The 14,138-nt window shown below is 37.7% G+C and overlaps 2 protein-coding genes across 5 annotated transcripts in view; one reads left to right on the top strand and one right to left on the bottom strand.

Annotated features, from left to right (window-relative positions):
• The first annotated feature begins 201 nt into the window (after positions 1–201).
• Positions 202–4,815, top strand: ckbb (creatine kinase, brain b). Its single transcript, XM_058755922.1, has 8 exons — positions 202–303; positions 1,075–1,279; positions 2,403–2,557; positions 2,638–2,770; positions 2,902–3,073; positions 3,937–4,060; positions 4,149–4,338; positions 4,412–4,815. Exons 2-8 carry the CDS (start codon positions 1,087–1,089, stop codon positions 4,588–4,590), a joined length of 1,146 nt encoding a protein of 381 aa, XP_058611905.1. The 5' UTR covers positions 202–303; positions 1,075–1,086; the 3' UTR covers positions 4,591–4,815.
• A 2,033-nt stretch (positions 4,816–6,848) lies between these two features.
• Positions 6,849–14,138, bottom strand: part of ppp1r13bb (protein phosphatase 1, regulatory subunit 13Bb) — a 59,704-nt gene continuing 52,414 nt past the window's right edge. For all 4 annotated transcript variants that reach the window (XM_058755650.1, XM_058755649.1, XM_058755648.1 and 1 more), the window contains 6 exons: positions 12,136–12,872; positions 10,356–10,493; positions 10,135–10,268; positions 9,864–10,030; positions 8,496–8,695; positions 6,849–8,081 (listed from right to left, as the gene is read on the bottom strand). In XM_058755650.1, coding sequence (XP_058611633.1) covers positions 8,040–8,081; positions 8,496–8,695; positions 9,864–10,030; positions 10,135–10,268; positions 10,356–10,493; positions 12,136–12,872 — 1,418 coding nt within the window. In that variant the 3' untranslated portion in view covers positions 6,849–8,039. The remainder of the gene's footprint in view (positions 8,082–8,495; positions 8,696–9,863; positions 10,031–10,134; positions 10,269–10,355; positions 10,494–12,135; positions 12,873–14,138) is intronic.

Below are 14,138 nucleotides of genomic sequence, written 5' to 3'. Positions count from 1 at the left end.
TGATAAATGCATGTGATCGAATTCCACATTGTTCAATTTTGTTGTCAATCATGACAAGGAGAACCGTCAAGGAAAAACATCATGTGACCAATGTAAGCAAATACTGGATGCTGTGGATGTGATGCGACGCCGTGTCCAATAGAATGAATGGACTCAAATAGCGTCCAATCAGAGGAGAGCTCGGGCTTGATATAAAAACCCCACAAAGCCGCTTATTTCTGGACACCATTATCAGTCTTTGTGTGGGTTCTGGTGGACTTTAGGAAGGATTAATTCCGCTTTCCCAAAGAAAATCAGAATAAGGTATGGATTTTGTTTGAGATCATTAAATCAAGCCTTTATTATTATAATATTCAGAAAATATGATTTAATAACGCTACCAGATCAATTTACAAAAACATACATCTGTGAGCTGTATTAATGATTAAAGTATGATCAGGAATGCATCGATGTTCAAAGGGAAGTCGCGTATTTAAGCTCTGTTGGCAATTTGCAATGCGCTGTTTATGTTTTCCTAAACTCTGTAAACGTGTAGAGAGCTTAGTAATGTCAATTTAAACGCTTTAAATGATATGCTGGCCAAAAAGAATGCGGATGCGTGCATGGCAAGGTGCTTTTGTCCCAAACATCAGCAACGACCTTGCTGTCAGCCTCCTTCTCTGCAAGGTCTTTGGAGACGTTGCGCATTACGCATTCGCATGCTTCAAAGAATAATAAATTATTCCCGTACGAGACCTTCGTAATGCACAGAAGGCATTACATAACGTGCGAGATCTGCATGCATTTGAATGCATTTTGTAAGGACGCGTCGTTTATCGGACGCGCGCTCCGCATTCCTTCATATTTACTGCCCTGCGTGACAGAACGCGTCACCGAGCACATCTGTCGTCATCCCACGACCGTTTGTTGCTGTAACGGTTTTAGCGAATTTAAACCAATTCCTGCGTTTTAGAAAATGCGCTTTAATGCTGTTGCGTCACTGTTAATGCAGCTGAGGGGCTGGCTTTGTCCTTGTACTTGAATCGGATTTGAATTCTCCTTTAACGCGTCCTTGTTTCCAAATATTTGCACCAGGTAGACGCAACCATGCCTTTCGGTAACACTCACAATCAGCTGAAGATGAACTTCACCGCTGAGCAGGAGTATCCCGACCTCAGCAAGCACAACAACCACATGGCGAAGGTGCTGTCGCTCGAGATGTACGGAAACCTTCGGGACAAACAAACCCCCAGCGGATTTACCCTGGATGACGTCATTCAAACCGGGGTGGACAACCCAGGTAAACGACCCGTCTTCAAAATGCCCGTGTAACGTTACCCTTGGGTGCAGGGTGACCCAATATCGGAGGATTTGACTTGCAAATTTGAGTTCGAAAAGTGGGGTGTAAATTTGATGACTCATCCTGCACTACTGTTTTTGACCAATCATATGCACTCGATTGAGACTGTCCCGCCCCCTAATACCACCTGCAGCCAACTAGCATGTTTTATTTTGTGATCGCCAAGCTATCGCAAACCTACCGTGAATAACGAACAAATGCAATTTTCAGACTCCAATATAGTAACGTACATTATAATTAGTGCTTTTCATTACTAGTTATCAAAGTAAATTTAAGAAGGCGGCACAGGTTACACTTTCAAGTTCTTTTGAGATTAAATGGCTTGAATGTGTTTCTAGCTCGCTGGTCTTTAAAAATTAAATTGAGAAGGTAAAATCATGGTTCCTGGCTGTGCTGTAATGAAGCAGTTTGCTAATAATAGGCATAATTAAGTGGGTCTCGAAATACTTTGCTAGAGTGTCTGCTAAATGACTAAATGTCATGACAACATTCATCGTCATGTGATAAGTGCATAGCTTAATAATTAGATGTTAAAAGCAGGACAAATATAAGCTTGAATATCAGTTCTGCATCTCTACTATGGAGTCCTGGGACTCTTGCACATTTAGGCTAAGTGCTTTCAAAAAACCTACATTTAGTACGCACGTAAGAGTCCTATTCAAAGCTTTCTTTGGCCTGATGTGTCCAAAATGTTCAGACACTGAACCCAATTGCACTCTGCCTCTACTGTACTAATATTCTGATTTGCATCTTTGATTTGCATCCTCTGCTGCTTCCTCATGCCTCCTGGCGTTATCCTGATGGCTAATGCGAGTTTATTTAAAACATTATTTTTACCCCCAAAATGGGGGAGAAAGTTGCAATGACAGTCTAAGGTGTTCTATTTGTGAAGTTCAACAAAAGAGGAATTGTCTTCTTGAATCTCATGATTGCTGCAAGACCAACCATGCGATAATAAACATGACATCTGGCTATATTAAGCCGTTGCCTGTGACGATCTGTTTGCTGTTGGTGTGACGGTTTCCAAAAATTGTCACCACCATGCTGATCTTTTGTGCTCCAGGTCATCCTTTCATCATGACGGTGGGCTGTGTTGCTGGAGATGAGGAGACATATGAAGTGTTCAAAGAGCTCCTGGACCCCGTCATTGAGGACCGCCACGGGGGATACAAACCCGCAGACAAACACAAGACTGACCTGAACCCAGACAACCTCCAGGTACACCGACTGTCTGGTGCATCTAATTGGGTTTAACGTTTTAAAATAGTCGCCTGTTAATTTGGTGGTGTTTTTAATAGGGTGGAGACGACCTTGACCCCAACTACGTCTTGAGCTCCAGAGTGCGAACTGGCAGGAGCATCCGTGGCTTCTGCCTCCCTCCTCACTGCAGCCGCGGGGAGAGACGGGCCATCGAGGGTCTGTCCGTTGAGGGTGAGCTTGTCTTGGCATCCGTTTTCATAGGATCCACATGATTCATAATTGATCGTTCAAGAGGAGTGGGCGGAAACGAGTGACTTAAGCATCCACTTTGTAATGATGCAGTTGTGTTGTGGTTTTCACAGCTTTGGGATCCCTTGATGGCGATCTTAAAGGAAAGTACTATGCCCTCAAGGACATGACAGAGGAGGAGCAGCAGCAGCTGATTGATGACCACTTCCTATTTGATAAGCCTGTGTCCCCACTGCTGCTGGCCTCTGGGATGGCCCGTGACTGGCCCGATGCCAGAGGGATCTGGTGAGTGAGACCGGCCTTCTGGGTCCATTACACTTCTCTTCATTAAAAGGAATACTGAAGTTTTCCTTACTTACTAAATGGATACATTTAGGTGCCGTCTTAATACTTTAATACTTAATTATAAGTATTTTTTTCTCGTATGGAGATTTAATAATAGTAGTAGTAGTAGTAGTAGTAGTAGTAGTAATAATAATAATAATAATAATAATAATAATAATAAATATTTTTAATGGGTAATTCCAGCTTGATATGAAAAGTAATGTTGACATTTTGTACTTTTTTTTTTTTTTTTTTTTTTTTTAATATTTATTATTACAAAATTTATATACATTTTATCCCTTTTTATATTTATTATATACATTGTATCCCTTTTATTTCTTTTTCATTTACCTTTTATTAAGATTATTTGGTTTGTAGTAACTTATTTATTTAGAATTTAATAATAACAATTTTTTGATAAGATATTGATAAGAAAACAGCCATGTTGGTGCTAAAATATTTTATGGTTTGTATTACGACTTATTATAAAAATGTATACGTTTGGGTGCCATCTTAATATAATATAACATTGAAGAATTTACTTATTCAGTATAAAGATTATTTGGTTTTTGCCATTTTATTTACTACTACCAACAATTTAATGAGTGATTTCAACTCCACACTAAATTTTTGGTGCTAAGAGATATATATATTTTAGTACAGTCAACATTTGAAGTGTATAAAAAAAAAAAGTTAATCAAAGTTGTCCTAAGACAAGAACGCATTTTGGTTTTAGGACAACTTTGATAAAAGGTTTTGATCCACTTCAAATGTTGACTAGTATTCTTTAGTTGACTAAAATGATTTTTCATAATGCTTTGTAGGCACAACGACAACAAGACATTCCTGGTCTGGGTGAATGAGGAAGACCACCTTCGTGTTATTTCCATGCAGAAAGGTGGCAACATGAAGGAAGTCTTCAATCGCTTCTGCACAGGCCTCACAAAGGTTGGTTTTAAATCAATCCGAGCTCTTCAGCATTGCCAGCATCTCCGGTGTTGGCACATTGTTAAATCTGAACTTGTTTGTCCTGCAGATTGAGGAGCTGTTCAAAGAGAAGTCCCACGAGTTCATGTGGAACGAGCACTTGGGCTACGTCCTAACCTGCCCCTCCAACCTGGGAACAGGGTTGCGTGGTGGCGTTCATGTCAAACTTCCTAACGTCAGCAAGCATGAGAAGTTTGGCGAGATTCTCAAGCGACTGAGGCTCCAAAAGCGTGGAACAGGTACACGTTCACCTGCAGTTCTGTTACCTGTACAAGATGTAATCTGAAATGCTAAACTTGCTCTCGTCTCCAGGTGGAGTTGACACTGCTGCAGTAGGTGGTGTCTTTGACATCTCCAACGCAGACCGTCTGGGCTTCTCCGAGGTTGAGCTGGTTCAGATGGTAGTGGATGGAGTTAAGCTGCTTATAGAGATGGAGAAACGCTTGGAGGCAGGCCAGTCAATTGATGACCTTATGCCTGAGCAGAAGTGAACACTTCATGACTCCTAACTTAACTCCTTCCCTGCCTCCACCAGTCCTTCCTTCCTCCAGTACCAATAATCTTAACTACATCAAGGAACATACACTCCACCCAAACGGTAGTGGCACTAAAGTTAGACGAGTCTTCCATCAGTGTGAAGGATTTTGTATCTCAAACGTCCTGCAATGTTGAAGATGGAGCTTAACACCAGAAATAAAGTCTCTTTGGCCCATGGAGTTTCTTGTGTGCATGTGTTATTGCTAAAATCAACTAAATTTGTTTGCTGTAGTTTTCAATTCATCACTTCATTTACTTTGGTTCGGCATGTGTCCAGTTGCCAGCAACAAAGGCACTGTTTAGGTGGTGTTGTAGTTGTTGTTTTGGAGGCTTATTTTGTATTTACATAGATTTTAAATGTGTTTATAACCTGTGGGATAATCCCTGCACTTTAAGGTTATTTTATAGGTGGACTAACAAGGTCATTATTTGCTTTTGAAAAACCATAATCTCAAGGCTTTTTTGTTTGTTTGTTTTTACATTTTGAATTTTCTATCTTTATAAAAGCATTTTATGAATTTATTTATAAAGATTCCACCCTTCAAATTGTTTCTTTTCAACGCTGTCAAAACGGTCTTGTACTGCCACCTAGTGTCCATAATGGGATACACATCCAAAAGAACTATACTTGTATAAGTATTTATTGCGCTTGTTTTGATCGCTTTTAATGTTTTTGTTCCGAGTTGAGGGGAAAACCATTTTGCAGAAACCATTAAATGAGGCTTACCTTACAAACATTCATTACTGCAGTCTTCCCATATACGACGAAGAATATCCAATTTTTGTATCTGAGACGTTTGTACAACGAAGGTAAACTCTTCGATATTTTAATTCTATATATATATACATTTTAAGTAGTTAACGTCAGGTAACGCCAAAATCGAAAAACCGCCCAATAATCTCTCAAATTAACCGTATCCAGTAATACACTACTGTGATTGGCCAGACTGACCGCGCAGAGAAAATACGCACCATGTGACAACACCGACATAACTTCAGCCCCCGTCAAAAAAAAAAAAAAATATATATATATATATATTAGCTGAACGATAGCACACACACAAATCTTTATCTATTTAATATATCTTTAAAAAAAAACACTGAATAATCTTAATAGTATAGTTATTTTTAGACCTACTGAATCTAATTAAAGACAACATCCTGGCCCAAATCACTTCTAATTCTATGCTGCACATTTGCTCAAATTCTGCAGGATTAGATAGTTAAGATGAACTGTGTTTCAAGACTGCATTCTAAAATGATAATCGTCATCATGATTATTCTGATCTCGAGTCTGCCATGCCAGCAAATTAATCTTTGCTCTAAATGCATCTCTATTTGGTTCTCTAGGATTTTGACTTGTGACCCCTCATGAAAACAACCTTCAGCAGGGGTGCCTAATACAGTTCACGGAGACCTACCTTCCTGCAATGTTCAGCTCCAACCCTGATCAAACACCACTTAACCAGCTAATAAACATATTCAGGAGCACTTGATAATTACAGATGGGTGAGTTGGATAAGGGTTGAAACTCAACTCTTCAGTTGGTAGATCTCCAGGAACAGGATTGGGCACCCCTGACCTACAGCATGATGTTGTTACTCCTCCCATACTCTATATGAGATCTGGGTTGCATTTCCCAAAAGCATTGTTAACTACGGTTGCAAGTTCTACTGTATAGTAACGTTAACAATTTATTTTACAGTTACACCTATTAGTTGCTTATTAGCATGCATATTACTAGAATATTAGGCATGTATTAGTGCTAATTAAGCACATATTAATGCCTTATTCTACATTCCTAATCCTACCCAATACCTAAACTTAACAACTACCTTACTAACTATTAATAACCAACAAATTAATTTATTTAGGGAAAAGTCATAGTTAATAGTTAACAAGGGTTACCATTCTAAAGTGTTACCACAGTAACTTTTTTATTTGAGTTTGAGTGCAGGGCTGAATTTGATGTGCCCCAAATACAGTGCTTTGCTTTTACCTAGAGAACTTTTATCTCATCTTACCTCAATATATACTTTCCATCAGCTGTTGGCAATCAGCCAATAGGTGTTGCTTCTAGTAACCAGGTATGACTACAACATTGGCCATTTTAGGCCACTAAGAGCAAAAAAAAAAGAGATGCTAAAATCAATTTCTAAAGCAAAAACAGAGAGAAACTGAGCAATGAGCATAACACAAAGTGAGACGATTTCTTGCTACGACTCATTTCTTTTTATTGTGCATGTATAGAACACAAGGTGCGAGTCACTGTATTTCACAGAAGCCCACACGGGCAGTTTAGTCTAACAGCATCGAGTCAAGCATGTCTCCTCTCCTGTCCTCATCACAGTATTTACAAGGTTAAACTCCACAATAAAGCTCTTCACTGCCTTAACGGCAGAATATAAAAATCATTTCACATGACTAAAAACTGGAGTGGAGTGGAATGGGCTGGTATAATATAAAGAAACATTTAAAAAAAAAAAAAAGCAGAAAAATTTTCAGCTCAATTCATCGAAGCTGTGGCACTCTAGCCAAACCCTCTGCAGCCAACAAACTGACAAAAATGTATAGTGTCAGTCACTGTAAGCTAAATACTTACTGATTTTATAATGATGGTTCATCTCAATCTTCCTAACACTTCACACACACTCTTCAAAGCACTCTTATGCAGTGAAAAACTCTTCTCAGCACTTCACACTTCTGTATAATGCTCACTGCAGTGAAAAAAAAAATATTCACACTCATAACACAACCATACACTCTCACTTATATGCACCTTTATGAATCCTACACAAGCCCATCATTATATGGGATTCCTCAGTCATAGATCAGAATAATCGCGAACTATGTATATTTGTTCTCTGCTCTCATATACTTCCAGTTTATACACTCGTTTTTGTAGATGAGCTATAAAATTCACACACACAAGTCTTTTGTTTTAAGCTTACATAAGCTCAGCTCTCATTCATCCAGTTCAATTCCAAGTATACAGAATCTCTCTCTGACAAAGAGCACTGTCTGCCCTGGTCTTCTCAGCAAAGCATCATGGGTAAGCAACTACAAATAAAGAAAAGCTCTTGTCAAAGTGATTAGTGCTTGATCCCCAAGGTGTGATGTACAGCTATAATACATTTTACATGGATACAAGAGAGCGTGTGAGGAGTGGAGTGGGAGATAAGGAGGCCTGGTGGCTGAGCTGATGGGGGCAGACCGAGAAACCTGAGGCTGCTTGTTTGGCCTGGTATTCGCTGGAGAGTGTGTTTGAGTAGTGCGGTTAATAGTGCCTCCAGGTTCAGGGTTTAGCAGCTTCACCCCTTCGGTGGTCCAAGTGGCACATAGAGGTGAAAGACGGAGGTTCAACACCTCGAGACATCAGTCCGGTCGGTCACCCACGAGAGAGTTACGCCAGAGACCTCTGACGTGGTTTTATTCTGGGGTAAAGCTACGGAGAAACAAAAAGACACATAAGTATTAATACCATTTCATATGCACAACCTGTCAAAAGGGTGAAAGAAATGAATACTTTTATTCAGGAAGGATGCGTTTAATTGATCAACACAAAGATATTTATGACGTAAAAAAAAGATTTCTATTTCAAATAAATGCTGTTCTTTGGAATTTTATTTTATTTATCAATAAAGCTTTGGGTTTCCACAAAAATATTTAGCAGCACAACTGTTTTCAACACTGATAATAATAATAAATGTTTCTTGAGCAGCAAATCAGCATATTAGAACTATTTCCAAAGGATCATGTGACACTGAAAACTGGAATAATGGCTGCTGAAAACTTAGGTTTGCATCACAGGAATGAATTACATTTTAACTCTACTGCTATATACTGTGTGTGCACCTACCCCTAATAGGTTCCGTGGCACATAGCCCTCTTTGTCATTGAGTTTACTCCACCACCACTCTGTCTCGGTATCGTCCTTCTTGCGTAGGACAGTAATGGCGTCACCCTCCTGAAAGGAAAGCTCATCTGCGCTCTGAGCCTCATAATCCCACAGCGCGTACACGACTCCCTTATTCATCACGCCCAACTTCTCCTGCACACCTGTGAAACACACACAGAGAAAAAGGTCTTAAGGCATGGAAATATCTCATTCCGTATGATACAGCATTAACATGAGCACCACACAAAAAAATTGTTACATCTAATTATATTAGTGAATACTGAGTAATACCATTGATCAACAGAAACTACTTTTTAAAAGTCTGGGTTGGTAAGATTTTTTGATATTTATAAAAAGTAGTATCTTATGCTCATCAAGTCTGCATTTATCTGATCAAAAATATAGTAAAAACAGTAATATTGTGAAATATTAAAATAGCTGTTTTCTATCTTAATATATTTTTAAATGTCATTTATTCCTGTGATGGTAAATCTGAATTTTGAACGCCAGTCTTCAGTGTCACATGATCCTTCAGAAATCATTCTAATATGTTGATTTGCTGCTCAAGAAAAATTTCTTATTATCAGTGAAAACAGTTGTGCTGCTTAATATTTATGTAGAAAATCTGATTTTCAGAATAGAAAGTTCAAAAGAAATTAATTTGAAGTAGAAATATTTTGTAATATTATGAATGTCTTTACTGTCACTTTTTATAAATTTCATGTGTCCTTGCTGAATAAAAGAAATGGGTCAGTAAGATATGTTTTTTTTGTTTTTTTTCCCCCAAGACTTCTGAATGGTAGTGTACTTAATATGTTAATGAGACTTTTATAGAATTCTTACAGTACATGGATCATGCCTAAAAGCTTGACAATGATTAAGTAGTGATGGGGGAAGTGAGGCTTTCTAAACACTCTAAACTCTGTACTCTGAGGACATCTGCTGGTTAAAGCAGTATAAATACAATGAGAACTTTCAATGACATTTTCTACAAACAAATCTATAATATCACCAAATATCAAACAGAAATTATCTGCATATGTAGCCTTCTATTCATTTGTAGCTTTATTTGTGTTTGTAAAAAAGCATTTTTGTTCCTTATTTCTTTATATAAGCTATTTGGTTTGAAATTGTCAACTTATACAGAGATTTTCATACATTAAGTGAAACTTGAGTCTCTCAAAATTTTGTAGAGTAACTTACATTTAGATTTAATCCTAAAAACTGCCTCCGCTTTCACATTAGATTCAACAGAGTTCTCAAAATGGATGGCATGAGAGGACAAATAATCATTCTGAGCCCCACAGAGGAAAAGAAAGGCACTCTTACCATAGAGAAACTGTGAGCACTGTATGTAACCCTCTTCCATCTCCTCACATTTGTCTGCTGCCGTCTCCACATCACTGATAGTGGTGGCAAAGATGGCAGCACCAGACTCCACCAGTATCTTACACAGGTGCACGCTGTTACAGGAGGCGGCACAATGCAAGGGAGTCCTACACATACAGACACACGTCAGTGGGTGTCAACTCAAACCCAGTTAGCTTGAACAGACTGATCAATCTCTTTCACACTAACAAACCCAACAACGTGTCCTCACCAGCCATCACTGTCAGCTGCATTTACATTAACACCAAAGTCCAGCAGGAACTTGACGATGTGGTGGTGTCCGGCACACACCGCGTTATGGAGGGGTGTGATCCCCTCATCATTAGGGGTGCTGGGATTGTCAACCTTTAAAATGAGAGGAATTAAATAAGAATTTGTTAATTAAAAATGGGCAAAATAAAGCAGCGTGTAAAGCGTGTTCACATGGCATACCTCATAGATTATCCTTTGTACAAGGTCAAACTCGCCCTCCAGTGAGGAATCCAGTAGCAGAGCAAGTGGGTTGAACTTCACTCTAAGGCCGTGACCCGTCCGCTCCGAGTCGGGTTTCTTTAGGTTCGTGCGTTTGCCCTGTTGAGGACATGGATCATTAGGCTATGTCCACACAGCACACAATCTGATTTGTTTTTCAAATCTGGTCTTTAGGACTGATTGTCCTCCACACTTTTGCAAGCAACATAATCTAAATGAAATAGAAATCTTTTGTAAGATTATAAATGTCTTTACTGCTAATTTTGCTCAATTTAATGTATACTAGCTGATTAAAAGTATTATTTTCTGTTACTGACCCCAAACTTTTGAACAGTAGTGTAGTGCCAAGTGAAAAATAAATACACTAAAATGTATTTGAAATACATTTATTTATGTATTTGTATGTATTATGTATTATTCATTCATTTATGCCAAGTATACTGCAAATACATTTACATATTTATTTGCTTACTAAAAATAACCTGCAATGGTACTTTTATACTAATCTGGTATGCTTAAAGTCTGCTAAATTGGAACAAATAATTGTGTGCTTAATGCACTTTAATTGTGCAGAAGTAGTGCTAAAGTCCAACTAAAGATATAGCCTACTGAATTATACTTGATTGTGCTAAAATGGAACTATTGCAAGTATACTTTAGGTATACTAAATATCTTGCTTTTAAAGACCGATATTATTCAAAGATCATACAATCCTCATAAATAACGACATTAAAACACATTTTAGGGTTAATATTAAGAAATGTGCATTGTGCAAAAGTAGTGCAAGTAGTGCAAAAGTTTTTATAGATAATTCTCAGTAATTCTCGAGCGATGTGTCAGTAAATAATAGATCTTAACTATACTTAGTATGAGATAAACATTTTAAACATTAATTTATTATTAGGGGAATCTGTTACATATATGTTGTTACCTGAATGACGAGAAAACTACTCAATGTGACTGAAATATATTTCACGGTATATATAGCGGTTTTAATGTCGCTTTTACACAAAAGAGAGATTTTTAAAAAAAAAAAAGATTTAAAAACAACTGATGTAATAATTGCAGACTTAAGAGATAAGAAAAAGGTGGAAATTTGATTTAAATTTTAAGTCACCAAAGTTAAATAAACATATATATTAATACTAAACTTTTAGATTGAATTGTAGCATACTATCTAAATAAATAAACAATATATGTGACCCTGGACCACAAAACCAGTCTTAAGTGTCAATTTTTCGAAATTGAGATTTATACATCACATGAAAGCTGAATAAATAATATTTCCATTGATGTATGGTTTGTTAGGAAAAGGACAATATTTGGCCAAGATACAAAATCTGGAATCTGAGGGTGCAAAAAAATCAAAATACTGAGAAAATCGCCTTTAAAGTTGTCCAAATGAAGTTCTTAGCAATGCATATTACTAATCAAAAATGAAGTTTTGTTATATTTACGGTAAGAAATTTACAAAATATTTTCATGGAAGATGATCTTTACTTAATATCCTAATGATTTTTGGCTATTGCTACAAATATACCCCAGCGACTCAAGACTGGTTTTGTGCTCCAGGGTCACACATTATTCTGCAATAATGATGATTATTATTACATTTTAAACAGTAAATATTGCCAAAAGGCAAAAACTGCAGTGCAGGAAATGAAATCTAAATGGATTTAGAACTAAAAATGATTCATAAACAAGGTTGAGTTTGTGTGAGGCTGTGTATCAGTAAACTGACCGTGGGCTGGGATGAGGGACAAGTGTCTGCTTCTTCAGGTGTGCTGGCCTCAGCTACAGGACTCGGCAAAATCACTAATGTTTCTGCAGGATTATTGTTACTGTCTTCTGACAGTTCTGGTTCTGGTGGTGTCAACGTCTCAGCCACTTGCTCTGGGGGCTCATTATCATTGGCATCACCTTGTGGGACAACATCCTCAGCAACAGCGCCCTCAGAGGGCACGATGGGTGCTTCTGAAGGTGGATTCCCATTGTCTGCATCAAAGAGCATTTCACCTGTAGCCATGGAGGGCTGGTAGAATGGAGTCCCTCCTCCACCTCCACTCACACCACCTATTCCTCCTTCCATCCCTCCAGCCAGGGTGTTGAACCGCTGATAGAGAAGTTTCTGGATGTTGGGCCCATTGGGACCCTCTGGTTCCGTAATCGAGCTGCGCTTCTTAAGCGGTCGTGGAGCATTGGCCAGTTTCTTGCGCAAGGCCTCCAGCTCAGCATCGCTCTGGTAGCGCATAGGGGAGTGCACCATGGGTGTGAGTTTAGTGGGGCTGAGAGGTCGCGGGATGTGGTCCACGTTGGGTGGGGGTGGCTCAGGAAGACCCATAATTTGACCATCAAGGTCCAGCTCAACATCCAACATGTCTCCTCCTGGACCCTGCAGTGCGGGAAAGGCCCCAGAGCCCCCAAAAAGTAAGGGAGAGGGGGGCGTAGAGCTGGGAGGCAGGAGTGGCTTACCATATACTGGAGAGAAAAAGAAGAACAAAATAGTCTATTACATTGCACTCACAAATAAAACACACTTAAGAAATAAACCACTTCATTCACATACTATAGTACACTCTATTGCATCTGCCTGTGCAGTTTTCAATTATTTTTGCTACAAGGGCATTGTTGGCAATGTTTCTAGCTGTTTTTTCAATCTTTCTTGCTGTGAGTGGTGCATTTTTAAAGACGTTGTGTCAAGTTAAAATGTGCTGTGAGACACCAGCATTCTGCTCCATTCTGTCACACTGTATCTAGCCTTTTTTAAAAACACAAGACGGGTCCAAAATGAACATTGCCTGTGTAAAAACGTAGATTTTAAAAAAATATTTAATTACTGCACGAATAATACTTTCTTAGAATCCCAAGAGCGACCTTTTACTCTATGCATATTTATTTATAGGTGCATCCAGACCTTTTCTCTACTATAGTTTCATGTGTGTTTAATTTTAATTTATAATTTTATAAGTTTATTTATAATTTTACAACAATTTTACACATTATTATAAACAGTTTTAAACGCACTTAAAATTTACTTCATTTGTCATCTACAGAGCTGTTTCTGCTTATGTTGAGGACTTAATCTGTTGAACTGCACCGTTATTTCCTTTTTTGGTTTCACAATTATATATTTGTAATTACATAAATATAGAATGATATATTTTTAATTAATATTATATTTTAAGATAAAAATCTACATTCATTTGCAATTAAATTAAAATATATATTTATTTAAACGCTTAAAATATAAATTATTATATAATTAATTTAAATATTTCAAAGATTATTAATTTTATTAATATTATATTTGGGAACACTTTAAATTAGCGAACACATTCACTAATAACTATTAAATATCAATTAAGTTTTCCCTCATTAAACTCCTAATTTGCTGCTTATTAATAGTTAGTTTAGTTTTAAAGTTTTTGTTGGGGTAGAATTAAGGAATCTAGAACAAGGTCATACAGAATAAGGCAGTAATATGAGCTTTATAAGTACTTATAAACAGCCAATATGCATGCTAATAAGCAACTAGCTAATAGTGAGAATTGGTCTTTAAAATAAGGTGTTAGCTAATATTTTTACTAAGTATCAAATCAGATGTCTCCCTGTATAATTTTACACTTAAGATCTGTATCAGTACCCAATCCTGATGTTAACTCCCTGTAACAAAAGGCGGAAGGTTCTTTTAACTTAAAGGTGAGCTTATACTGTCAGGATAAGTAGAAATTTGAAGTTTAATAT

This window comes from Onychostoma macrolepis, chromosome 20 (assembly GCF_012432095.1).
Source record: "Onychostoma macrolepis isolate SWU-2019 chromosome 20, ASM1243209v1, whole genome shotgun sequence".
NCBI lineage: Eukaryota > Metazoa > Chordata > Actinopteri > Cypriniformes > Cyprinidae > Onychostoma > Onychostoma macrolepis.
The sequence above is the reverse complement of the archived record's forward strand: the minus strand, read 5'-3'. Positions and strand labels throughout refer to the sequence as shown.